This window comes from Arachis stenosperma, chromosome 9, assembly GCF_014773155.1.
Source record: "Arachis stenosperma cultivar V10309 chromosome 9, arast.V10309.gnm1.PFL2, whole genome shotgun sequence".
Classification (NCBI taxonomy): Eukaryota; Viridiplantae; Streptophyta; class Magnoliopsida; order Fabales; family Fabaceae; genus Arachis; species Arachis stenosperma.
In genome coordinates, this window is record NC_080385.1 from 128,595,735 (window position 1) to 128,615,530 (window position 19,796).

At 38.2% G+C, this 19,796-nt stretch overlaps 1 protein-coding gene and 2 long non-coding RNA genes across 3 annotated transcripts in view; 1 reads left to right on the forward strand and 2 right to left on the reverse strand.

Moving 5' to 3' along the window:
• Window positions 1–2,672: 2,672 nt before the first annotated feature.
• Window positions 2,673–3,476, reverse strand: LOC130947400 (uncharacterized). The gene is made up of 3 exons (XR_009072642.1): window positions 3,450–3,476; window positions 3,220–3,285; window positions 2,673–2,877 (listed from the first exon to the last, which is right to left on the reverse strand). It is a non-coding gene; the product is annotated as an uncharacterized LOC130947400 (long non-coding RNA).
• A 221-nt stretch (window positions 3,477–3,697) lies between these two features.
• LOC130947906 (uncharacterized) lies at window positions 3,698–4,115 on the reverse strand. The gene is made up of 3 exons (XR_009072858.1): window positions 4,022–4,115; window positions 3,853–3,946; window positions 3,698–3,747 (listed from the first exon to the last, which is right to left on the reverse strand). It is a non-coding gene; the product is annotated as an uncharacterized LOC130947906 (long non-coding RNA).
• A 1,505-nt stretch (window positions 4,116–5,620) lies between these two features.
• The window catches only part of LOC130949923 (uncharacterized), a 29,532-nt gene continuing 15,356 nt past the window's right edge, over window positions 5,621–19,796 (forward strand). Inside the window, exon 1 of the mRNA XM_057878520.1 lies at window positions 5,621–5,661. Within this exon, the coding sequence (XP_057734503.1) occupies window positions 5,621–5,661 (41 nt within the window). The remainder of the gene's footprint in view (window positions 5,662–19,796) is intronic.

Sequence of the window (19,796 nt, forward strand, 5' to 3'; positions counted from 1 at the left end):
GATCTTCAAGAAGAAGAAAGAGCCGTCATTACTAAGGTGGACCCGTTCTTTAATCTCCTTGTTCTTTGCTTTTCTGTTTTTCGAAAATTATGCTTTATGTTTATCTATGTTTGTGTCTTATGATCATTAGTGTCTTAGTGTCTATGCCTTAAAGCTATCAATATGAATCCATCACCTTTCTTAAATGAAAACTGTTTTTATCACAAAAGAACAAGAAGTACAGGATTTCAAATTCATCTTTAAAACTAGCTTAATTAGTTTGATGTGGTGACAATACTTGTTGTTTTCCGAATGTATGCTTAAACAGTGCATATGTCTTTTGAATTTGTGGTTCATGAATGTTAAAATTGTTGGCTCTTGAAAGAATGATGAAAAAGGAGACATGTTACTGAGGATCTGAAAAATCATAAAAATGATTCTTGAAGCAAGAAAAAGCAGTGAATACAAAAAAAAAAAAAAAAGAGAGAAGCAGAAAAACGAAAAAAAAAAAGGGAGAAAGAAAAAGAAAAGAAAAAGAAAGAAATAAAGTTGTGATCCAAGGCAATAAGAGTGTGCTTAAGAACCTTGGACACCTCTAATTGGGGACTTTAGCAAAGCTGAGTCACAATCTGAAAAGGTTCACCCAATTATGTGTCTGTGGCATGTATGTATCCGGTGGTAATACTGGAAGACAGAGTGCTTTGGGCCACGGCCAAGACTCAATAAGTAGCTGTGTTCAAGAATCATCATACTTAACTAGGAGAATCAATAACACTATCTGGATTCGGAGTTCCTAAAGAAGCCAATCATTCTGAATTTCAAAGGATAAAGTGAGATGCCAAAACTGTTCGGAGGCAAAAAGCTACTAGTCCCGCTCATCTAATTTGGAGCTTAGTTTCATTGATAATTTGGAGTTTATAGTATATTCTCTTCTTTTTATCTTATTTGATTTTCAGTTGCTTGGGGACAAGCAACAATTTAAGTTTGGTGTTGTGATGAGCGGATAATTTGTATGCTTTTTGGCATTGTTTTTAGTATGTTTTTAGTAGTTTTAGTTTAGTTTTTATTATATTTTTATTAGTTTTTAGTTAAAATTCACTTTTCTGGACTTTACTATGAGTTTGTGTGTTTTTCTGTGATTTCAGGTATTTTCTGGCTGAAATTGAAGGTTCTGAGCAAAAATCTGATCCAGAGACTAAAAAGGACTGCAGATGCTGTTGGATTCTGACCTCCCTGCACTCGAAGTGGATTTTCTGGAGCTACAGAAGCCCAATTGGCGCGCTCTCAACGGCGTTGGAAAGTAGACATCCAGGGCTTTCCAGCAATATATAATAGTCCATACTTGTCCAAGATTTGATGGCCCAAACCCGCGAAGCAATCCGGCCTCAAAATTCCCAGCGTTAAACGCCCAAACTGGCACCTAAATGGGAGTTAAACGCCCAAACTGGCATAAAAGCTGGAGTTAAACGCCAGGAAGAGTCTCTACACGAAAATTACTTCATTGCTCAGCCCAAGCACACACCAAGTGGGCCCGGAAGTGGATTTTTATGTCATTTACTCACCTTTGTACACCTTAGGCTACTAGTTTTCTATATATAGAACCTTTTACTATTGTATTTTCATCTTGGTTCTTCTGGTTCCCTCTCTAGGGGCCGAAACCAATGATCACACTGTTCTTATGTATTTTCAACGGTGGAGTTTCTACACACCATAGATTAAGGTGTGGAGCTCTGCTGTACCTCGAGTATTAATGCAATTACTATTGTTCTTCCATTCAATTCCGCTTGTTCTTTTACCAAGATATCACTTGTTCTTCAACATGATGAAGGTGATGATTGACGCCCATCACCATTCTCACCCATGAACAAGGTGACTGACAACCATTCTTGTTCTACAAGCATCCGAGGCTTAGTGAATATCTCTTGGATTCTTCGGAATCTTCGTGGTATAGGCAGGACCTGATGGCGGCATTCAAGAGAATCCGGAAGGTCTAAACCTTGTCTGTGGTATTCTGAGTAGGATTCAATGATTGAATGACTGTGATGTGCTTCAAACCTGTAACCTACTGGGCGTTAGTGACAGACGCAAAAGAGTGATTCTATTCCGGTAGGGGAGGGAACCAAACCGGTGATTGGCGGCACTGTGACAGAGTGCTTTGCATTAGCTTTCACTGCGCGGATGGGAGGTAGCTGCTGACAACAGTGAGACCCTACACGAGCTTGCCATGGAAAGGAGTAAGAAAGGATTGGATGAAGACTGTAGGAAAGCAGAGAGACGGAAGGGAAGGCATCTTCATACACTTGTCTGAAGCTCTTACACCAATGATATACATAAGTATCTCTATCTTTATCTTTATGTTTTATGCGTTCATCACCATTATACATTTGAGTCTGCCTGACTGAGATTTACAAGATGACCATAGCTTGCTTCATACCACCAATCTCCGTGGGATCGACCCTTACTCGCGTAAGGTATTACTTGGACGACCCAGTGCACTTGCTGGTTAGTTGTGCGAAGTTGTAGTGATCACAATTTCGTGCACCAATTATCACAAAGAAATGCATTACAAAAGTAGGGCATGGCTAGAGTCTGTTAAAACCTAAAAGGTTGCAAACACAAACTTGCAGCAATAAGGTTCACCTTAGCTCCCAAACAAAAGGAAGCCTGCAATGCTTAAATGAAAGGAAAATAGCCTACCTGTATATCATGAAAGTCTTTCCCAGCATGCGGATTTACTTCAAATAGTGAATGGAGATACAAATGTAAAAAGTATCTGCAGTCACACTTAACATCAGCATTTAGAAGTTGCTTCACAACTTCTTGTGGACTTATTAAGTCCCTATGCTGGATCAATAAAGGAACTGCACGCTTGCAATCCAACATCATCAATTGGACAACCTGAACAAGAAGCAAATGTAAACAAGTAACAGTCCATTTATCAGTCAATGAGAACAAAAACAAGATAGAACATGAAAATATGTCCATCTTCAAGAAGAAGATCAATCTACTTTTTTAACCCTATAAATGTCTAAGAAATGTTCAATCTCAATCCACAACTATTGAAAACATGTTTGCTCAAGATTCTAATATATTACACTGAAGCTTGTAAATGAAACTCATCGGATGCTGCAATAGAATGCCAACAAAGATGAGAAATATGATTTTGCACATTAGAGAATACCACAAAATCATATAAAAACATGAAACTTGAATATCAATTGCTACAAAGTATAATTTTACCTTTTCATGGATTGAATCTTGTAGGTTATATTTATCAATGAAATCAAAGAGTTCTGGTTTCATAAGCTGAAAATTTCAAATAAAAGAAAAAGAAAAAAGAAAAGGAAAGTGAATTAACAGTCAAAACAAAATAGACTAAAGACTATTTATCCTACTATCAAAGCATTTGAATGATATTTAATTAATTTAATAGCTACCTGAACACTGGAAAAATTAATCAGAAAATGTACATCAGCATAAAATGAAAATGCTTTATCATATTGCCCAGCAATAATATACAACTCTGCCAATGCCTGACAAAGAATAAGTACAAGTTAATGTCTAAAATGGTAAAAAAGATTCAAAGAAGAAAAATATAATAATCAGGCTAACCTCCTTGAGCGAATAGGTCATGGATGAAGTATTGAGCTGAGGTTCGATGGCTGAAATTACAGGTAATGCATAATAAATTACAGATGGCCATGATTTCACAGTGGACAAGAGATCCTTATGATAAGATGGATTTGTAGCCAATGCCACAAGGGCAACCTGTAGAACCAAAATCAAAATCAAAGTTTTTGGTCCCACATCAGTTCAAAACAGATACCACGTAAGCACATCAGTTTTGAAAGCGACTGCTTTGTTTTAGCCTACCTCATAAGCAGTATCACGTAGTCTAGGGTTTTCTGTTGGCATGTAAGGAACCAAAACAGGAAGTTGACGGAGGTGGGCAAAGTGAAATACCCATCTGTCGAATACATTCCATCAGTAACTGAATAACAAATCACAAACTGCAAACAAAACTACTAATGCCATGCAGTACCTCTCCCATGCTGAAGCTGATCCTCGCAGCAAATTGGGACATAGAGAAGCTGCTTTACCATATTTTCATTCCACAATCAAATGATCTAGGTACCTCGATCCTACCTGCAAAGATAGCAGTAAAAATAAAAATATAAGTCTTAATTAGCTAAAAAATGAGCAAATTCGCAGAAGGTAACAATTCATTGACCAAGACATGTAATACATGACATATGGCATGGCTTTTCTATAGAAACAAATATTAAAATGAGATGAAAAATAGAACACCAATCAAGCTTCAATATTAAAGAAATCAATTTTATACATGCAATGTTAATTAACTAAATGGGCAGATATAGAGATTGCATTTCATTTTCTTTTGAGCTTGCATCTTGAGTGTATAATATTATGTAGTGTTATTGGGAGCAAAATAAATTATGTAAAGTAAAAGATTTACTGAGAAACAGAACATTTGTAGAACCTTCAGATACATGCAATCAACATAAACAAGTGCCTTCAGCAGCATATATGTATGTCCTTATTTCAGTTATGTTCTATGTTATTCTACATTTTTACACATCCAACTTTTGTTATTATAAAAAGACTTGAAAAATCTCTACCTCATCAAGTAATTATTATAATCGGGACAGCTCAAGACCATAGCCAACAAAAAATCTAACAAACAGAATAGAAGTCATTTAATTTGGTTGAACATTAAATCATATGCACAACCCAACTTCATAAGAAGATGATAACTAACAAGATCATGGAAACACCATTTGTAAATCAAGTTTGCATTAATGCACCCTTTAGCATATATAACAAACAGACTTAATCAGCATTACTAGAAGAATAATAGTAAATAAATAAATGAAATATGAAATATTATCTTACTTGAGAGCCACATAGGTCAAGAAGAAAGTAGCATTGTCTGGAAGGCTTGCAGCTAGCAAAGACACAAGTTACTGTCTGCATTCTCACATCAAAACACATCAAAAATGGCTTTACCACTACCAAACCTCTAATCTTCCAATTCAAGCTCCTCTGTTTTTCTCTGGTATACCTCTTCACAACTCTTTTCCTCGCTCTCTACACCATTCTTTCTCAATCCAAATGCTTATTCAGATCTTCCCCTTTGGATCCAATTCAAGATCCTCTCTTCTCTTACCCTTCCTCCTATGGAGAGCACAAGTATGCTGTCTCAACCACACGTTCTACATGCACTTCTCCTATTTTCTTTTCAGGTGCTCTGCCTCGATTCCTCTGTTCTGTGTGATTCTCTCCCAATATAGAAAATGCTGAATTTGTGTTGTTGTGATAAAGTTGAAGAATTTCCACTAATGGATTGTGGTTATCGGATTCAGATTACTTGGATGTTGTGAAGGAGATCAAGAATTTGATCAAGGACTCTTCATCAGTTGAGGAGTCGAGTGCTCTGCGCTACATGCTTCTCGGCTACCAGGAAGCTAAAACCATTCATGCAGTAAAACCCCCAATTCCTATCAGTGTCATATCCAGAAGCTACAACCCCTAATTAAAAACCCTAAAATTGGAACCCAAAACCTCCCAAATTTCACAGAACAAACTGAAAATCGATACATACCTTCTCAGGAGAGCGGCAATGACGATGCTGAGTGACGACGACGATGCTGAGCAGCGACAGTGAGCACATGCGACGATGATGCTGAGCGGCGACGGTGAGTGCACGAGATGGCAATGCGAGGTGACGGTCAGCGCACGCAACGACGATGGTCCACGCAGTAGAGCCCTAGCCGGCGTCGTCCTCTCCTTCCTTCCCCTCTCCTCTCTTCTTCTCTTCTTCTTCCCGTTCTTCCCTTTTCTGATTTTTCCCTCTTTTGTGTGTGTGTGAGAGAGGATGAGAGTGTGAGCTTGTGAGTGGTGAGCTGGTGACTGGTGAGTGGCGCAGCCATGTGGTGAGTGGTGACTGGGTGGCGACAGTCAACAGCGACGGTGAAAAGGCGAAGGTGATGAGTGTCGTAGGTGATGTGTGTTGAAGGTGAGAATGGCGAAGGTGAGGATTGTGTGCCAAAGGATTGGCGAAGGTGAGGGTTCCTCCAATTGAAGGTGCTGTGTGCGTGTGTGCTTTTGGAGAGAATTGAAAGAGGAATAAAAATTTCACTAAGTGTTAGGATTTGGTCTCATACATTAGGCATCACTTTTAAAACGCACCCAAAACTTAATGAATAGGCTACTCTCTAAAAGCGTTTCCTTTGATACAAAAAGTGAACTTATAGATATTAACCTACGGCTACGCTTTATAAGTGATTTCTAAAATACCTAAGGCTACACTTTTTAAATGATGCCACAATTGTGTATCCTTTTCTCATATAAAAAGGCAACACGGAGAAAAGCGTAGCCTATTCTATGAATAGGCTACGCTTTTCAAATGTAGCTTAAAAAAAGTGTGGCTGAATGGGTATTTTTCTTGTAGTGAGAACATACCTCCCTGCAATTCCTTGAGAAGACGACCCGAGGTTTAAATACTCGGTTAACAATTTTTAAAGGGGTTTGTTACTTGTGACAACCAAAACATTTGTATGAAAGGACTTTTGAAGGTTTAGAAACTATACTTGCAACGAGGATTTATCCGCAAATTTCTAGACCACGCAAAAGTTCTCTCATCAAAATGGCGCCGTTGCCGGGGAATTGCAAACGTGTGCCTTATTATTGGTTATTGTAAATAATTTTCAAAAAAAAATTTCTTTTGCTTGTTTATTTATTTGTGTTTTTAATTTTTATTAATTACTATGAATTCTCACCCCTCTCGCTTTGAGTTTGGTTCTAACTTTGTTGAAGGAAATAGAAACCACAGCAGGAATATGCATCAAGGTCAGACCAATCAAGGATGGATGGAGCCAAGAGGATCTAATCAACCCTTTAGGCAACAACACCATCCTAGATATCATGGACAAAGACCAGGCCACAATGCATCCCAAGCTGATAGATATGGTGGACCACCTTGTAGCTACCAACAAGCCCCACCCTATGCTCAGAGATCATCCTTTCAACATAACCTCAACCCGCCACACTCACAAGCCCCTTTCCGCCATTCACCTCCATATGACCCTAACCCTCATCCACCATACCAACCACCTTATAAACCAAATGAACCCTCCTATCTACTCCCAACCTCCATGGAGAAAGCACTTGCCGATCTAAACTCTACTATACAAGCTCTCTTCACCCAAATCAGACCACCAATTACCTTCAACAATCAACACTCAAGCTCTAGTGCACTTCCTTGTCAACCACAGAATAATCTCTCCATCACCAATCACCACTCTTGGGGCCTTGTCACTTGCTTTAACTTACTTGAAGGCTTTCTGCGCCTAGTTTGGGACCCCGGAGGCTACTGGAAGTACAAACATTGGTGGGGATTCCTGGATCAGTACAAGCACAAGCCACTATAGTAGGAAGCTCATCAAATGTCCAACTTAAGGACTATAACTAAAAGTGCTAGGTGGGAGACAACCCACCATGGTATGATCGTTCATTTTGCAAATTTTAATTTTATTTAGTTTTGTTTGTTTTTGAGATTTATTTTATTTTATTGAACCTAGAATCATGCATAGCATTCACATTAAGCACTACATTTGCATCTGCATATTGCATAAAAAAAAAAATTTTGCTACGCGACGCGATCACATCAGCGACGCATCCGCGTCGCTTGGAGAGAAAGGAAAAATAAAAGTGAATAGAGAGTCACGCCGGAGCGTGGCTGGAGGCGTGCTAATGGTACATATCGACCCACGCGACCGCGTCGCTGACGCGTCCGCGTCACATGGGCATAATGCCCTCCCACGAGACCGCGTGACCCACGCGGCCGCGCGCCCTGATTTTTGACGTCAAAAAGGTACATGGCCGAAAGTTGTGCTGGAATTGGGCTGGACTCGTGCTAGAAGCCCAAGCCCTCCCACGCGACCGCGTGCCCCACGCGGCCGCGTCATTTTTCAAAAATGGCCATCCACGCGATCGCGTCACCTACGCGATCGCGTCACCCAAAATTTGGCAAAATAAGATTTTGAACAGAGAGTTATGCGAGCGCGAGGCTGCCCTCACGCCAGTAGCATAAATTGAGTCACGCGACCGCGTCGATTAACTTACAGTGCAAGTCGCGCGACCGCGTGCCCATGCGTCCGCGTCGCTTGTGCCGCACAGCTTATCCTAATTTGCTAAATATCTTATCTTTTCTTCCCCAATCCTAATTTCTTCTATCTTTTCTTCTTTCTTCTTTCTTTCTTCTTCCCTTCTTTCCCTTCTAATTCTTCTTATTTTTCTTTTTATTTTATTTTGATTTATCTGCATACTCTCATTCATTGCATTTTAAGTTTGTGCATATTTTTATTTTCTTTTCTGAATTTTTTATTTTTCCATTGGTGTTAAATATCCCTTCTTATTCAACTGTTACATCTTTTCTTGAATTTATTTTGGTAACTTGTTTCACACTGTTGGACAATATTATTTAAGTCAATGTTAATCTTTTACGTTATTTGTATTAATTTTGCATTGACATGAACTTACATTCTCTTTCCTTACCCACTCTCTTCCCCATTGTTGTACATTTTGTACCACTGGCATGCCATGGCTTCTATTCTTTTCTCACGTACATGTTGAAGCTTCCATGTAAATGAGACCATTATCGTTTGGCATTACCCAACCCATATTTCATTTATTTTCTATCTTTATTTTTGGGTTACTTTTCTTTCCTTTTACTTTCAGGATGGCCACCAGGAAGGGAATGGAAAGAATTTTACATGGGAAGACAGACAAGTCCATCTGCAAAATCTTGAAAAATAGCATCAGTTGGAACAACCCGTCCACCTGCACATCTCAGCATGCACCGAGGACGGTACAATCTTTAAGTGTGGGGAGGTCGATACCGATCTCCATGGGTTAGTACTTTCTTGTCTCAACACCAATGTTTAAATTTTCTTTGTAGATTAGTTGTTGCATTTGCATGTTTAATTGTTTTTGTGCATATTTTACTACTTGGTTAAAGTAATATTTTCTTTTTCAAAAAATTTTTATAGTATTTCACTAATTTGAATAAAACTTTTTGAAAAACTTGTATGAAAGAAATATTATTTTGGAACATGGTTTAAAGCTCGAACACACAAAACCAGTGAGATCTTGAGCCTATTTGATTGGTTGCATTTTATCAACCAATATTTTATTTTTGGTGTGTGTTTCTCTCTCTAAAATTGTGATCTTTGTCTTGCTTAATTCTATATTTCCATTGTTTAATGTATGCATGCACTTATATGATTGAGGCCTTTGTTTCACTTAGCTTACATACCCACATGGCCTTAACCTTTTCATTATCTATTACAACCCAATTTTGAGCCTATTTTACCCATTTTGTTCTTTATTTTAGCACATCATTAACTCTAAGCGAAAAATAATAATGTCCTTAATTTGAATCCTTGGTTAGCTTAGACTAGTGAGAATGCTTATGAATTAAGTGTGGGGAAGAGTGGATTTGGAAACAATTGGTTTGAGAATTGAGTATGTTAGAATTTTCTAAAAATGTGAAAGAATGTTGAGAATATGTTCATGCATTCAATACTTTAATCATATGCATTGAAAAAAAAAGGAGAAAAAGAAAAGAAAAAGAGCAAAATAAGTGAAAGGGGATAAAATGCCCCAAAGTAAGTGGTGAAAGCAATGCATATGAGTTATACTTGACATTAGAATGCATGAATATGTGGAAAACATGGTTAATGGATGGTTAGATATTGTATTGTGATTACATGGATTGTCTAAAGTTAGGTGGGAAAGTTTCAGTTAATTAAGGATTCAGATTTTAGTCCACTTGGCCAAATACAATCCTACCTTGACCCTAACCCCATTACAACCCTTAAAAGACCTCTTGATATGTGTATTTATGCATTAAACTTATGTTGATTGTTAGATGAAGAGCAAGCCTTAGAAAGCAAGGTTAGTAGAGAATTGAGAGAATCGAACCTAAAACACTTGAGTGATTAGAGTGATATACACTACTAAGTGAGGGTTCGATGCTCGATTCTTTGTTCCCGGCTTTCATGAGCTATTTCCTTCTACATGTCTATTTGTACTTCATTTTTATGATTTGAATTAGTGAAATCCAGTTCATATTTATTCTTGAGGATTTATTTGCTTTTAACCAAGTAAGCAGAAACATTTTTCATTTAGTTGCATTCATAGGTTGCATCTCATGCATTCTACCATTCCTCTTCATTCCTTTATAGTTTCTCTTGAGCTTAGCATGAGGACATGCTTTTGTTTAAGTGTGGGGAGGTTGATAAACCACTATTTTATGATTTATCTTGTGCTCAATTGAGTGGTTTTTATCTACTCTCTACCCACTTATTCATACTATTTGCATATTTTACATTTGCCTTCCTAATTATGTTCTTTGATTGAAAACATGCTTCTTTGGACTTATATTTGCTTATTATTAATCCTCTCTTATTACCATTAGATGCCTTGATATGTGTGTTAAGTGTTTTCAGAGATTACAGGGTAGGAATGGCTCAGAGGATGGAAAGGAAGCATGCAAAAGTGGAAGGAATACAAGAAGTTGGAGAAACTGCTAAGCTGTCCAGCCTGACCTCTTCGCACTCAAACAGCGATAACTTTAGCTACAGAGGTCCAAACGATGCGGTTCTAGTTGCGTTGGAAAGCTAACGTCCGGGGCTTTGATTTGATATATAATTTACTATAGCTGCCCCGACGCCAGGTGACGCGAACGCGTGGGTCACGCGGACGCGTGACCTGGCAGGAACACAACCCGCGCGGCCGCGTGGACGACGCGACCGCGTCACTTTTCCGCGATCTGTATGGACCAGAAAGTGCTGGAAGTGATTTCTGGGCTGTTTCTGACCCAGTTTTCGGCCCAGAGAACATAGATTAGAGGCTATAAAGTGGGAGAATGCATCCATTCATAATCAGGCACTTATAATTCACTTCTCATGATTTAGATTAGTTTTAAGAGGGGTTTTCTCCTCTCTCTCTCTTAGGATTTAGGATTTCTCTTAGTTTTAGGAGTAGCTCTCAATCCCAGGTTCTTTATTTTTATTTATTTTCCTAATTTAATTTATGAACTCTTCCATGTTACATTTGATATCTTTATTAATGCTAATTTGAGGTATTTTCAGATCTATTATTGTTTTCCTTTATTTATATAAATAATTTAGATTTTTCCCTTTTGGCCTTGGTTGATTTATTGGTAACGCTTGAGTTGTCAAATAAAGGAGTGGTTGAAATGGGGAGTTACTCCACTAACTCTAGTCTTTCCATCGGAATTGACTAGGACCTGAGGATTAAGCTAATTAATCCACTTGATCTACCTTCATAGCTAGAGGTTAACAAAGTGAGATTAAAATCCTAATTTCATCACAATTGATAAGGATAGGACCTCCAGTTCTAATACCTTGCCAAGAGTTTATTTTACAGTTATTTATTTTTATTGCTTTGAAAATATGCTTGTGCCCATTGCCTAAATTCTCAAAACCCCAATTTACAATCTCCATAGCCAATAATAAGAACATACCTCCCTGCAATTCCTTGAGAAGACGACCCGAGGTTTAAATACTCGGTTAACAATTTTTAAAGGGGTTTGTTACTTGTGACAACCAAAACGTTTGTATGAAAGGACTTTTGAAGGTTTAGATCTATACTTGCAACGAGGATTTATCCGCAAATTTCTAGACCACGCAAAAGTTCTCTCATCAGGGTTCAAATATAATTTTATAAAATATTGAGGTTAAAAATAGAATATTAAAAGGTTCATGATTTAGAAAGTAATTGAAAAAGTTTAAAAGTAAGGTTTTATAAACTAAGTTTTAAGGAAAATATATATATATATATATATATATATATATATATTACTTATTTACTATTGAAAATATCTTATTTATACTATTGTTATTATTTTATTAAGAATATTATCTAGTAAATATATTATTAATATTATCATAAATCAGAGAAGAGCAAACAGAATGATCTTAAAAGCTATAGAGAACGCATACTTAATTAAAGAACTTTATAATTCTTTTCTATAAGACACATAAGGAGAGGCGAGGGAATAATGCGAAATTGGTTTATATTATAGAATGACAGGAAAGAAAAGAAGAAGAAAGAAAAGAAAAGGAAAGAAAAATATTAAAGAAACCTCTGTCATAGAAGAGTAGAGAGAAAAAATTAAAAGAATTAAAAGAACCTCTTCCACAGGAGAGCAGAGAGTAGGAATAAAAGAAATGAAAGAAAGATCAAAACAAAAAGGGGATAAGTAGAAGTATTGTTTGGCATTGAGAACGAACTGAGATGATTATGTACCTGCTGAAAACGAGCAGAGATATGGTGGTGAGTCCACCGAGATTCGCTTCCAGAGATACATCGGCCAATCCAGGGGATGGTCGCACCTATAAGACAGAAGTTGCTTGCAGTGGTTATCAATACATACATTGGCTAGAGAGAGCCTCGCCTGTAAGACCGAAGTTGCTTACAAAGGTTATATTTGCATACATCGGCTAAAGAGAGTCGCACCTGAAAGACAGAGGTTTCTTACAGAGGTTATGACACTGGAAACGAAACTTAGACAAAGGTTGCTGAGTTAAGTGGAAATATAATTCAATAAATAACAGAGAATAAAAGAATTAAAAGATTAAAAGAAGAAATTGAGTGTTGTTTGGGCCTTAGTGCCAAGTATCTAGTGGGGACGGTGATGCATAACGCTCACTTGATACTATAGAGATGGCTCAGTAAGGACGGCGATGCGTAACGCTCATTGGAGACCGAAAGGAAGGTTCCCCCATGAGGACGGTGATGCGTAACGCTCATGGAGGAGATGTTGGCTGAGGTATGGACGGCGGTACGAAACGTGTAAGAACCTGCGTTTTCACGTAAAACCGTTTTAATAAAGTAATTTAGTTTCCCGGAATAGATTCAAAATTTAGAAGTTTTAATTTGAAAATATAAATGTGAAATTTGATTTCAGTGAAATTTTCTGAGTTGAAAAATGTATTTCCTTTCAAAAAGTTGCTGTGAAAATGCGTACTGGCGCTTAAGCTAGCAGTACCGGCTCTAGTCTATCCAGTACCGCGTATTTTGGAAAATAATATTTTGAAAAGTGGTTTATTGTTTTAAAAGGATAAAAATAATTTAGAATCGAAAATCGGACACTAACTTAAAGGTTTTGGCCCAAAGTGGGCCAAACGGACCAAAAAACACTAACGGGTTGGACCGGACCCAAACCGGGCCCAAGGTCTAACATATATAGAGCTTTTTAGCTTATTTGCTCCCCAAAAATAGAAAAGGGCGCTGTTAAGCCATAACTTTTGATCCGGAGCCATTTGACGAGCCATAACCGATTGACGAGCCGTTTGCGGCTATGCGAAGCTCTCGACGAGCTCTTCCTTTCTATTTAAGTTTTTTTGGTAAGAACTCGAAGCTCACTCCCCAGTTTTCTGCCCTAAGTTTATACGCATTTTGGGTTTAGTTCTTGAGCAAGAATTATGATTTTGCTTGTTTAGGTGATCTCTTGTAGCAGGTAAATATTGCCCTAACTTTCACTAAACCCTCTTGGTTGGTTGCTTTATGGTTTCTAGGTTTTGATTTTGGTGATATATGTGTTGTTAGTTTGAGCCTTGGTGTTTGTTGGAGTTGGTTGAGGCTTTGGATCAAGCTCGGTGGCTTCGTTTTGGTGTTTGGTGTATTTGGGAATCGGCCAAGGTATGGCTTTAGTTTTCTTTATGTAATATATAATGTTTCTAGACACTTAGGCTAGTTGACCCTAAGATAGGATTGAATATGTTAATGTTTGTGATATATGTTTGATGATGAGATTGAGAGAAATGTATGTGTTGGAGCATGATGTGTGATGAATATGGATGAGAATTATTGTTGATGTTTTTAAAATATTGATTATTGATGAATGTGTGAATTATTGTTTTTTAGGAGTGTTGTTGTTGTTGTGGATGAATAATAATGGATATTAATATGGAAGTGGTGTTGTGTAGAAGAATTGGAACAATAATAATAATGACTATATGAATTGATGAAGATTGTTGGTATTTTAGTGATTATGAAGGTTGGTGATGAATGTTGAGATTTTTTTTAGTTGTTGAGGTTGTTTTTGGTTGATGATGATTATGAGTGTGAATTTATGATTGAATTGGAAATTTTGGATTGGTAGTGAGATATGATGTAATGGCTTAGTAATTTAAGTGTGAAAGTGAGTAGGATGATATGAAATGATAAGATGTTGTATGTAGTAGTGGTTTATGATGGTTGGACATGTTTTGGTTTGGTTTTGAATTGAGAGATGGTTAAATTTGAGGAGTTAAGGTCTTGGGTGAAAAAGAATTTTTGTTGAACTTTGTCTGATCATAACTTTTGCCTCGATTTTCAAAATTTGTTATATTTGATTTATATTTGAAGATTATTGAAAACCCTTTGATTTGATATAAAGTTTGCAAAATTTAGAATTTTGTAGAGGAAGTTATGATCATTCATAGTTGGTGTTGAAAATCTGAAATTCTACAGAGTTACAGAATTTCAGGATTTCTGATATATGTGCACTCACAGCCTTGTGCACACGCACAAACCTAAACAAATCTCATTATGTGCGGACACACAGACCTGTGTGTATGCACAGGCAGAAAAAGGCTTACTGCTTGCAGCGTTAGCACAACTTGTGCGTGCGCACATCAATGAAGAATTACGACCTGTGCGGAAGCACAGACCTGTGCGCACGCACAAGTCAGGAAGGGACGTCTATTAGGGGCGCTCGCACAACTTGTGCGAGTGAACAGACTTTATAAATTTTAGTACCTGTGCCTACGCACACCCCTGTGCGTATGCACACTTTCAAAATTTTCCTGGGTGTGCGCACGCACACCCCAGTGCGGACATACACGCCCCGTTTCATAATTTTAAATTTTGTTTTCAACTATTTCACTTTCCTGACAAGGTTGTAAGCTTCTATAACACTATTTTAAGACTCTTGGGCTTATTTTTAGAGCATTGGAATATGGAAAAGGTCCTAGGGGTTTAAGTTGAGTTTTCCTTTGAAAATTTAGCAAACGGAGGTTTAGGTTTCTGGTGTATTACGGATGAGTTTGTTGAGAGAGCAGGAAGAGGGGTGCATATGGTGATTGTTGACAATGAATTGGGAGATTGATGAACTAATGAGCTCAGAATGGAAGTGATGAATTGATGATGGTTATGATGAGTTGAAGACTCAAAGAGGAATGATGAACTTGTTGAATAATGAGAGTTTGCCAAGCACTATATCCTTGGGTTAAGTATGATAGTATGCAGGCAGGGTATTATGTCCCTGGGATTGAATTATGATTTATAATCTTTTCTACTACAAGAGTTTGCCAGGCACTATATCCTTGGGTTATGCATGCAAGTGTGCCCGGCACTATATCCGTGGGTGAATAGCGTGTGCCCGGCACTATATCCGTGGGTCAATAGAGTGTGCCCAACACTATATTCGTGGGTGCGGCAGAAAAGTGACATCCGAAAGGATGTGTCGGGTTGGCATTTATGGACCAACACATGATATCACGAGCCAATAGGATAGACATTCATCATGTGCATTTTCTACCTGTTTGTATGCTTTTCCGACTTGTAATTGTTTGCCTAAATGAATAATATGCCTATTTGCTTATTTGAACTACTTGCTCTATATGCTTCTACTAGTGTTTTACTTGCTTGCATTTGTATTGTGATTGTCTGGTGCTGAGGAGGTTAGGTAGGCGGTGGTGATGGGATCGTACGGAGGTAAGATTGGCGAAGGATGTGGGATACAACGATGTGATTAGTATTAGTCAGAATTCCCCTAGGTTTAGACAACCCTGGTTTATGGTTTAAGTTCTTTATATATTTATTTATTTTGTTCTAAGCTTGAATATCAGTATGTGATTTGAAGTTCTAGGATTGCCTTCGGCATCCCGGGGCGTTACATCTTACATCATTGGGCATTGTTAGCATACTAAGAACCTCTGGTTCTCATTTCATACTTTGTTGTTGTTTTTCAGATGTAGGTCGTAATCTACTTCGGTGAGCTTACGGATATGGTGACAGGGTGGAGTATGGTTTGTCCTTGGTTTTAATTTATTTTACTTTGTTATAGTTACTGGTGCACGAAATTATGATCATCAATGGTGCCATCAACATGGTACGCTCAATTGTAATCTCAACTCTTTATCACAACTTCGCACAACTAACCAGCAAGTGCACTAGGTCGTCCAAGTAATAAACCTTATGCGAGTAAGGGTCGATCCCACGGAGATTGTTGGTATGAAGCAAGCTATGGTCATCTTGTAAATCTCAGTCAGGCGGATTCAAATGGTTATGGAGGATTAATGATTAAAAGATAAATAAAACATAAAATAAAGATAGAGATACTTATGTAATTCATTGGTGAGAATTTCAGAAAAGCGTATGGAGATGCTTTGTCCCTTCCGTCTCTCTGCTTTCTGGTGCACGAAATTGTGATTATCAATGGCGCCATCAACATGGTACGCTCAATTGAAATCTCAACTCTTTATCACAACTTCACACAACTAACCAGCAAGTGCACTGGGTCGTCCAAGTAATAAACCTTACACGAGTAAGGGTTGATCCCACGGAGATTGTTGGTATGAAGCAAGCTATGGTCACCTTGTAAATCTCAGTCAGGCAGACTCAAATGGTTACAGAGGATATATGAATAAAACATAAAATAAAGATAGAGATACTTATGTAATTCGTTGGTGAGAATTTCAGATAAGCGTATGGAGATGCTTTGTTCCTTCTGTCTCTCTGCTTTTCTACTGTCTTCATCCAATCCTTCTTACTCCTTTCCATGGCAAGCTGTATGTTGGGCATCACCATTTTCAATGGCTACAGTCCCATCCTCTCAGTGAAAATGTTCAATGCGCTCTGTCACAGCACGGCTATTCATCTGTCGGTTCTCGATCATGTCGGAATAGAATCCAGTGATTCTTTTGCGTCTGTCACTAACGCCCCACAATCGCGAGTTTGAAGCTCGTCACAGTCATTCAATCCTTGAATCCTACTCAGAATACCACAGACAAGGTTTAGACCTTCCGAATTCTCAAGAATGCCGCCATCAATTCTAGCTTATACCACGAAGATTCCGATTAAGGGTTCCAAGAGATATCCACTCAATCTAAGGTAGAACGGAGGTGGTTGTCAGGCACACGTTCATAGGTGAGAATGATGATGAGTGTCACGGATCATCACATTCATCAAGTTGAGGAGCAAGTGATATCTTAGAATAAGAATAAGCTGAATTGAATAGAAGAACAATAGTAATTGCATTGATACTCGAGGTACAGCAGAGCTCCACACCTTAATCTATGATGTGTAGAAACTCCACCGTTGAAAATACATAAGAACAAGGTCTAGGCATGGCCGAATGGCCAGCCTCCCATAATCTAAGAACTAGACGTCCAAAGATGATCCTAAGATCTAAAGTGATCAAAATACAATAGCAAAAGGTCCTATTTGTAGAGAACTAGTAGCTTAGGGTTTACAAAGATGAGTAAATGACATAAAAACCCACTTCCGGGCCCACTTGGCGTGTGCTTGGGCTGAGCATTGAAGCTTTCATGTGTAGAGACTTTTCTTGGAGTTAAACGCCAGCTTTTGTGCGAATTTGGGCGTTTAACTCCCATTCTTGTGCCAGTTCCGGCGTTAGACACCAGAATTCTTGAGCTGACTTGGAATGCCTGTTTGGGCCATCAAATATCGGGCAAAGTATGGACTATTATACGTTGCTGGAAAGCCCAGGATGTCTAATTTTTAACGCAATTGAGAGCGCGCCAATCGGGCTTCTGTAACTCCAGAAAGTTCACTTCGAGTGGAGGGAGGTCAGAATCCAACAGCATCTGTAGTCCTTTTCAGCCTCTGAATCAGATTTTTGCTCAAGTCCCTCAATTTCAGCCAGAAAATACCTGAAATTACAGAAAAAAACACAAACTCATAGTAAAGTCTAGAAAAGTGAATTTTAACTAAAAACTAATAAAAATATAATAAAAACTAACTAAAACATACTAAAAACATACTAAAAATAATGCCAAAATGCGTATAAATTATCTGCTCATCACAACACCAAACTTAAATTGTTGCTTGTCCCCAAGCAACTGAAAATCAAATAAGATAAAAAGAAGAGAATATGTAATGAATTCCAAAAATATCTATGAAGATCAGTATTAATTAGATGAGTGGGGCTTTTAGCTTTTTGCCTCTGAGCAGTTTTGGCATCTCACTTTATCCTTTGAAATTCAGAATGATTGGCTTCTATAGGAACTCAGAATCCAGATAGTGTTATTGATTCTCCTAGTTAAGTATGATGATTCTTGAACACAGCTACTTTATGAGTCTTGGCCGTGGCCCAAAGCACTCTGTCTTCCAGTATTACCACCGGATACATACATGCCACAGACACATAATTGGGTAAACCTTTTCAGATTGTGACTCAGCTTTGCTAGAGTCCCCAATTAGAGGTGTCCAGGGTTCTTAAGCACACTCTCTTTTTTTTTCGCACATAATCTCTCTTTTTTTTTGTATTCACTGCTTTTTCTTGCTTCAAGAATCATTTTTATGATTTTTCAGATCCTCAGTAACATGTCTCCTTTTTTCATCATTCTTTCAAGAGCCAACATTCATGAACAACAAATTCAAAAGACATATGCACTGTTCAAGCATACATTCATAAGTCAAAGTATTGCCACCACATCAAAATAATTAATCTGTTATAAAATTCAAAATTCATGCAATTCTTCTCTTTTTCAATTTAGAACATTTTTCATTTACGAAAGGTGATGGATTCATAGGACATTCATAACTTTAAGGCATAGACACTAAGACACTAATGATCATAAGACACAAACATAGACAAACATAAGCATAATTTTTGAAAAAAAAACAGAAAATAAAGAACAAGGAGATTAAAGAACGGGTCCACCTTAGTGATGGCGGCTTGTTCTTCCTCTTGAAGATCTTATGGAGTGCTTGAGCTCCTCAATGTCTCTTCCTTGCCTTTGTTGCTCCTCTCTCATGATTCTTTGTTCTTCTCTAATTTCATGGAGGAGGATGGAATGTTCTTGGTGATCCACCCTTAGTTGTCCCATATTGGAACTCTATTCTCCTAGGGAGGTATTGATTTGATCCCAATAGTTTTGTGGAGGAAAGTGCATCCCTTGAGGCATCTCAGGGATTTCATGATGAGTGGGATCTCTTGTTTGCTCCATCCTTTTCTTAGTGATGGGCTTGTCCTTATCAATGAGGATGTCTCCCTCTATGTTAACTCCAACTGAATTACAGAGGTGACAAATGAGATGAGGGAAGGCTAACCTTGCCAAGGTAGAGGACTTGTCCGCCACCTTATAAAGTTCTTGAGATATAACCTCATGAACTTCTACTTCCTCTCCAATCATGATGCTATGAATCATGATAGCCCGGTCTATAGTAACTTCGGACCGGTTGCTAGTGGGAATGATTGAGCGTTGGATAAACTCCAACCATCCCCTAGCCACGGGCTTGAGGTCATGCCTTCTCAGTTGAATCGGCTTCCATCTTGAATCTCCCTTCCATTGAGCGCCCCCTTCACAAATGTCTATGAGGACTTGGTCCAACCTTTGATCAAAGTTGACCCTTCTAGTGTAGGGGTGTTCATCTTCTTGCATCATGGGCAAGTTGAATGCCAACCTTACATTTTCCGGACTAAAATCTAAGCATTTCCCCCGAACCATTGTAAGCCAATTCTTTGGGTTCGGGTT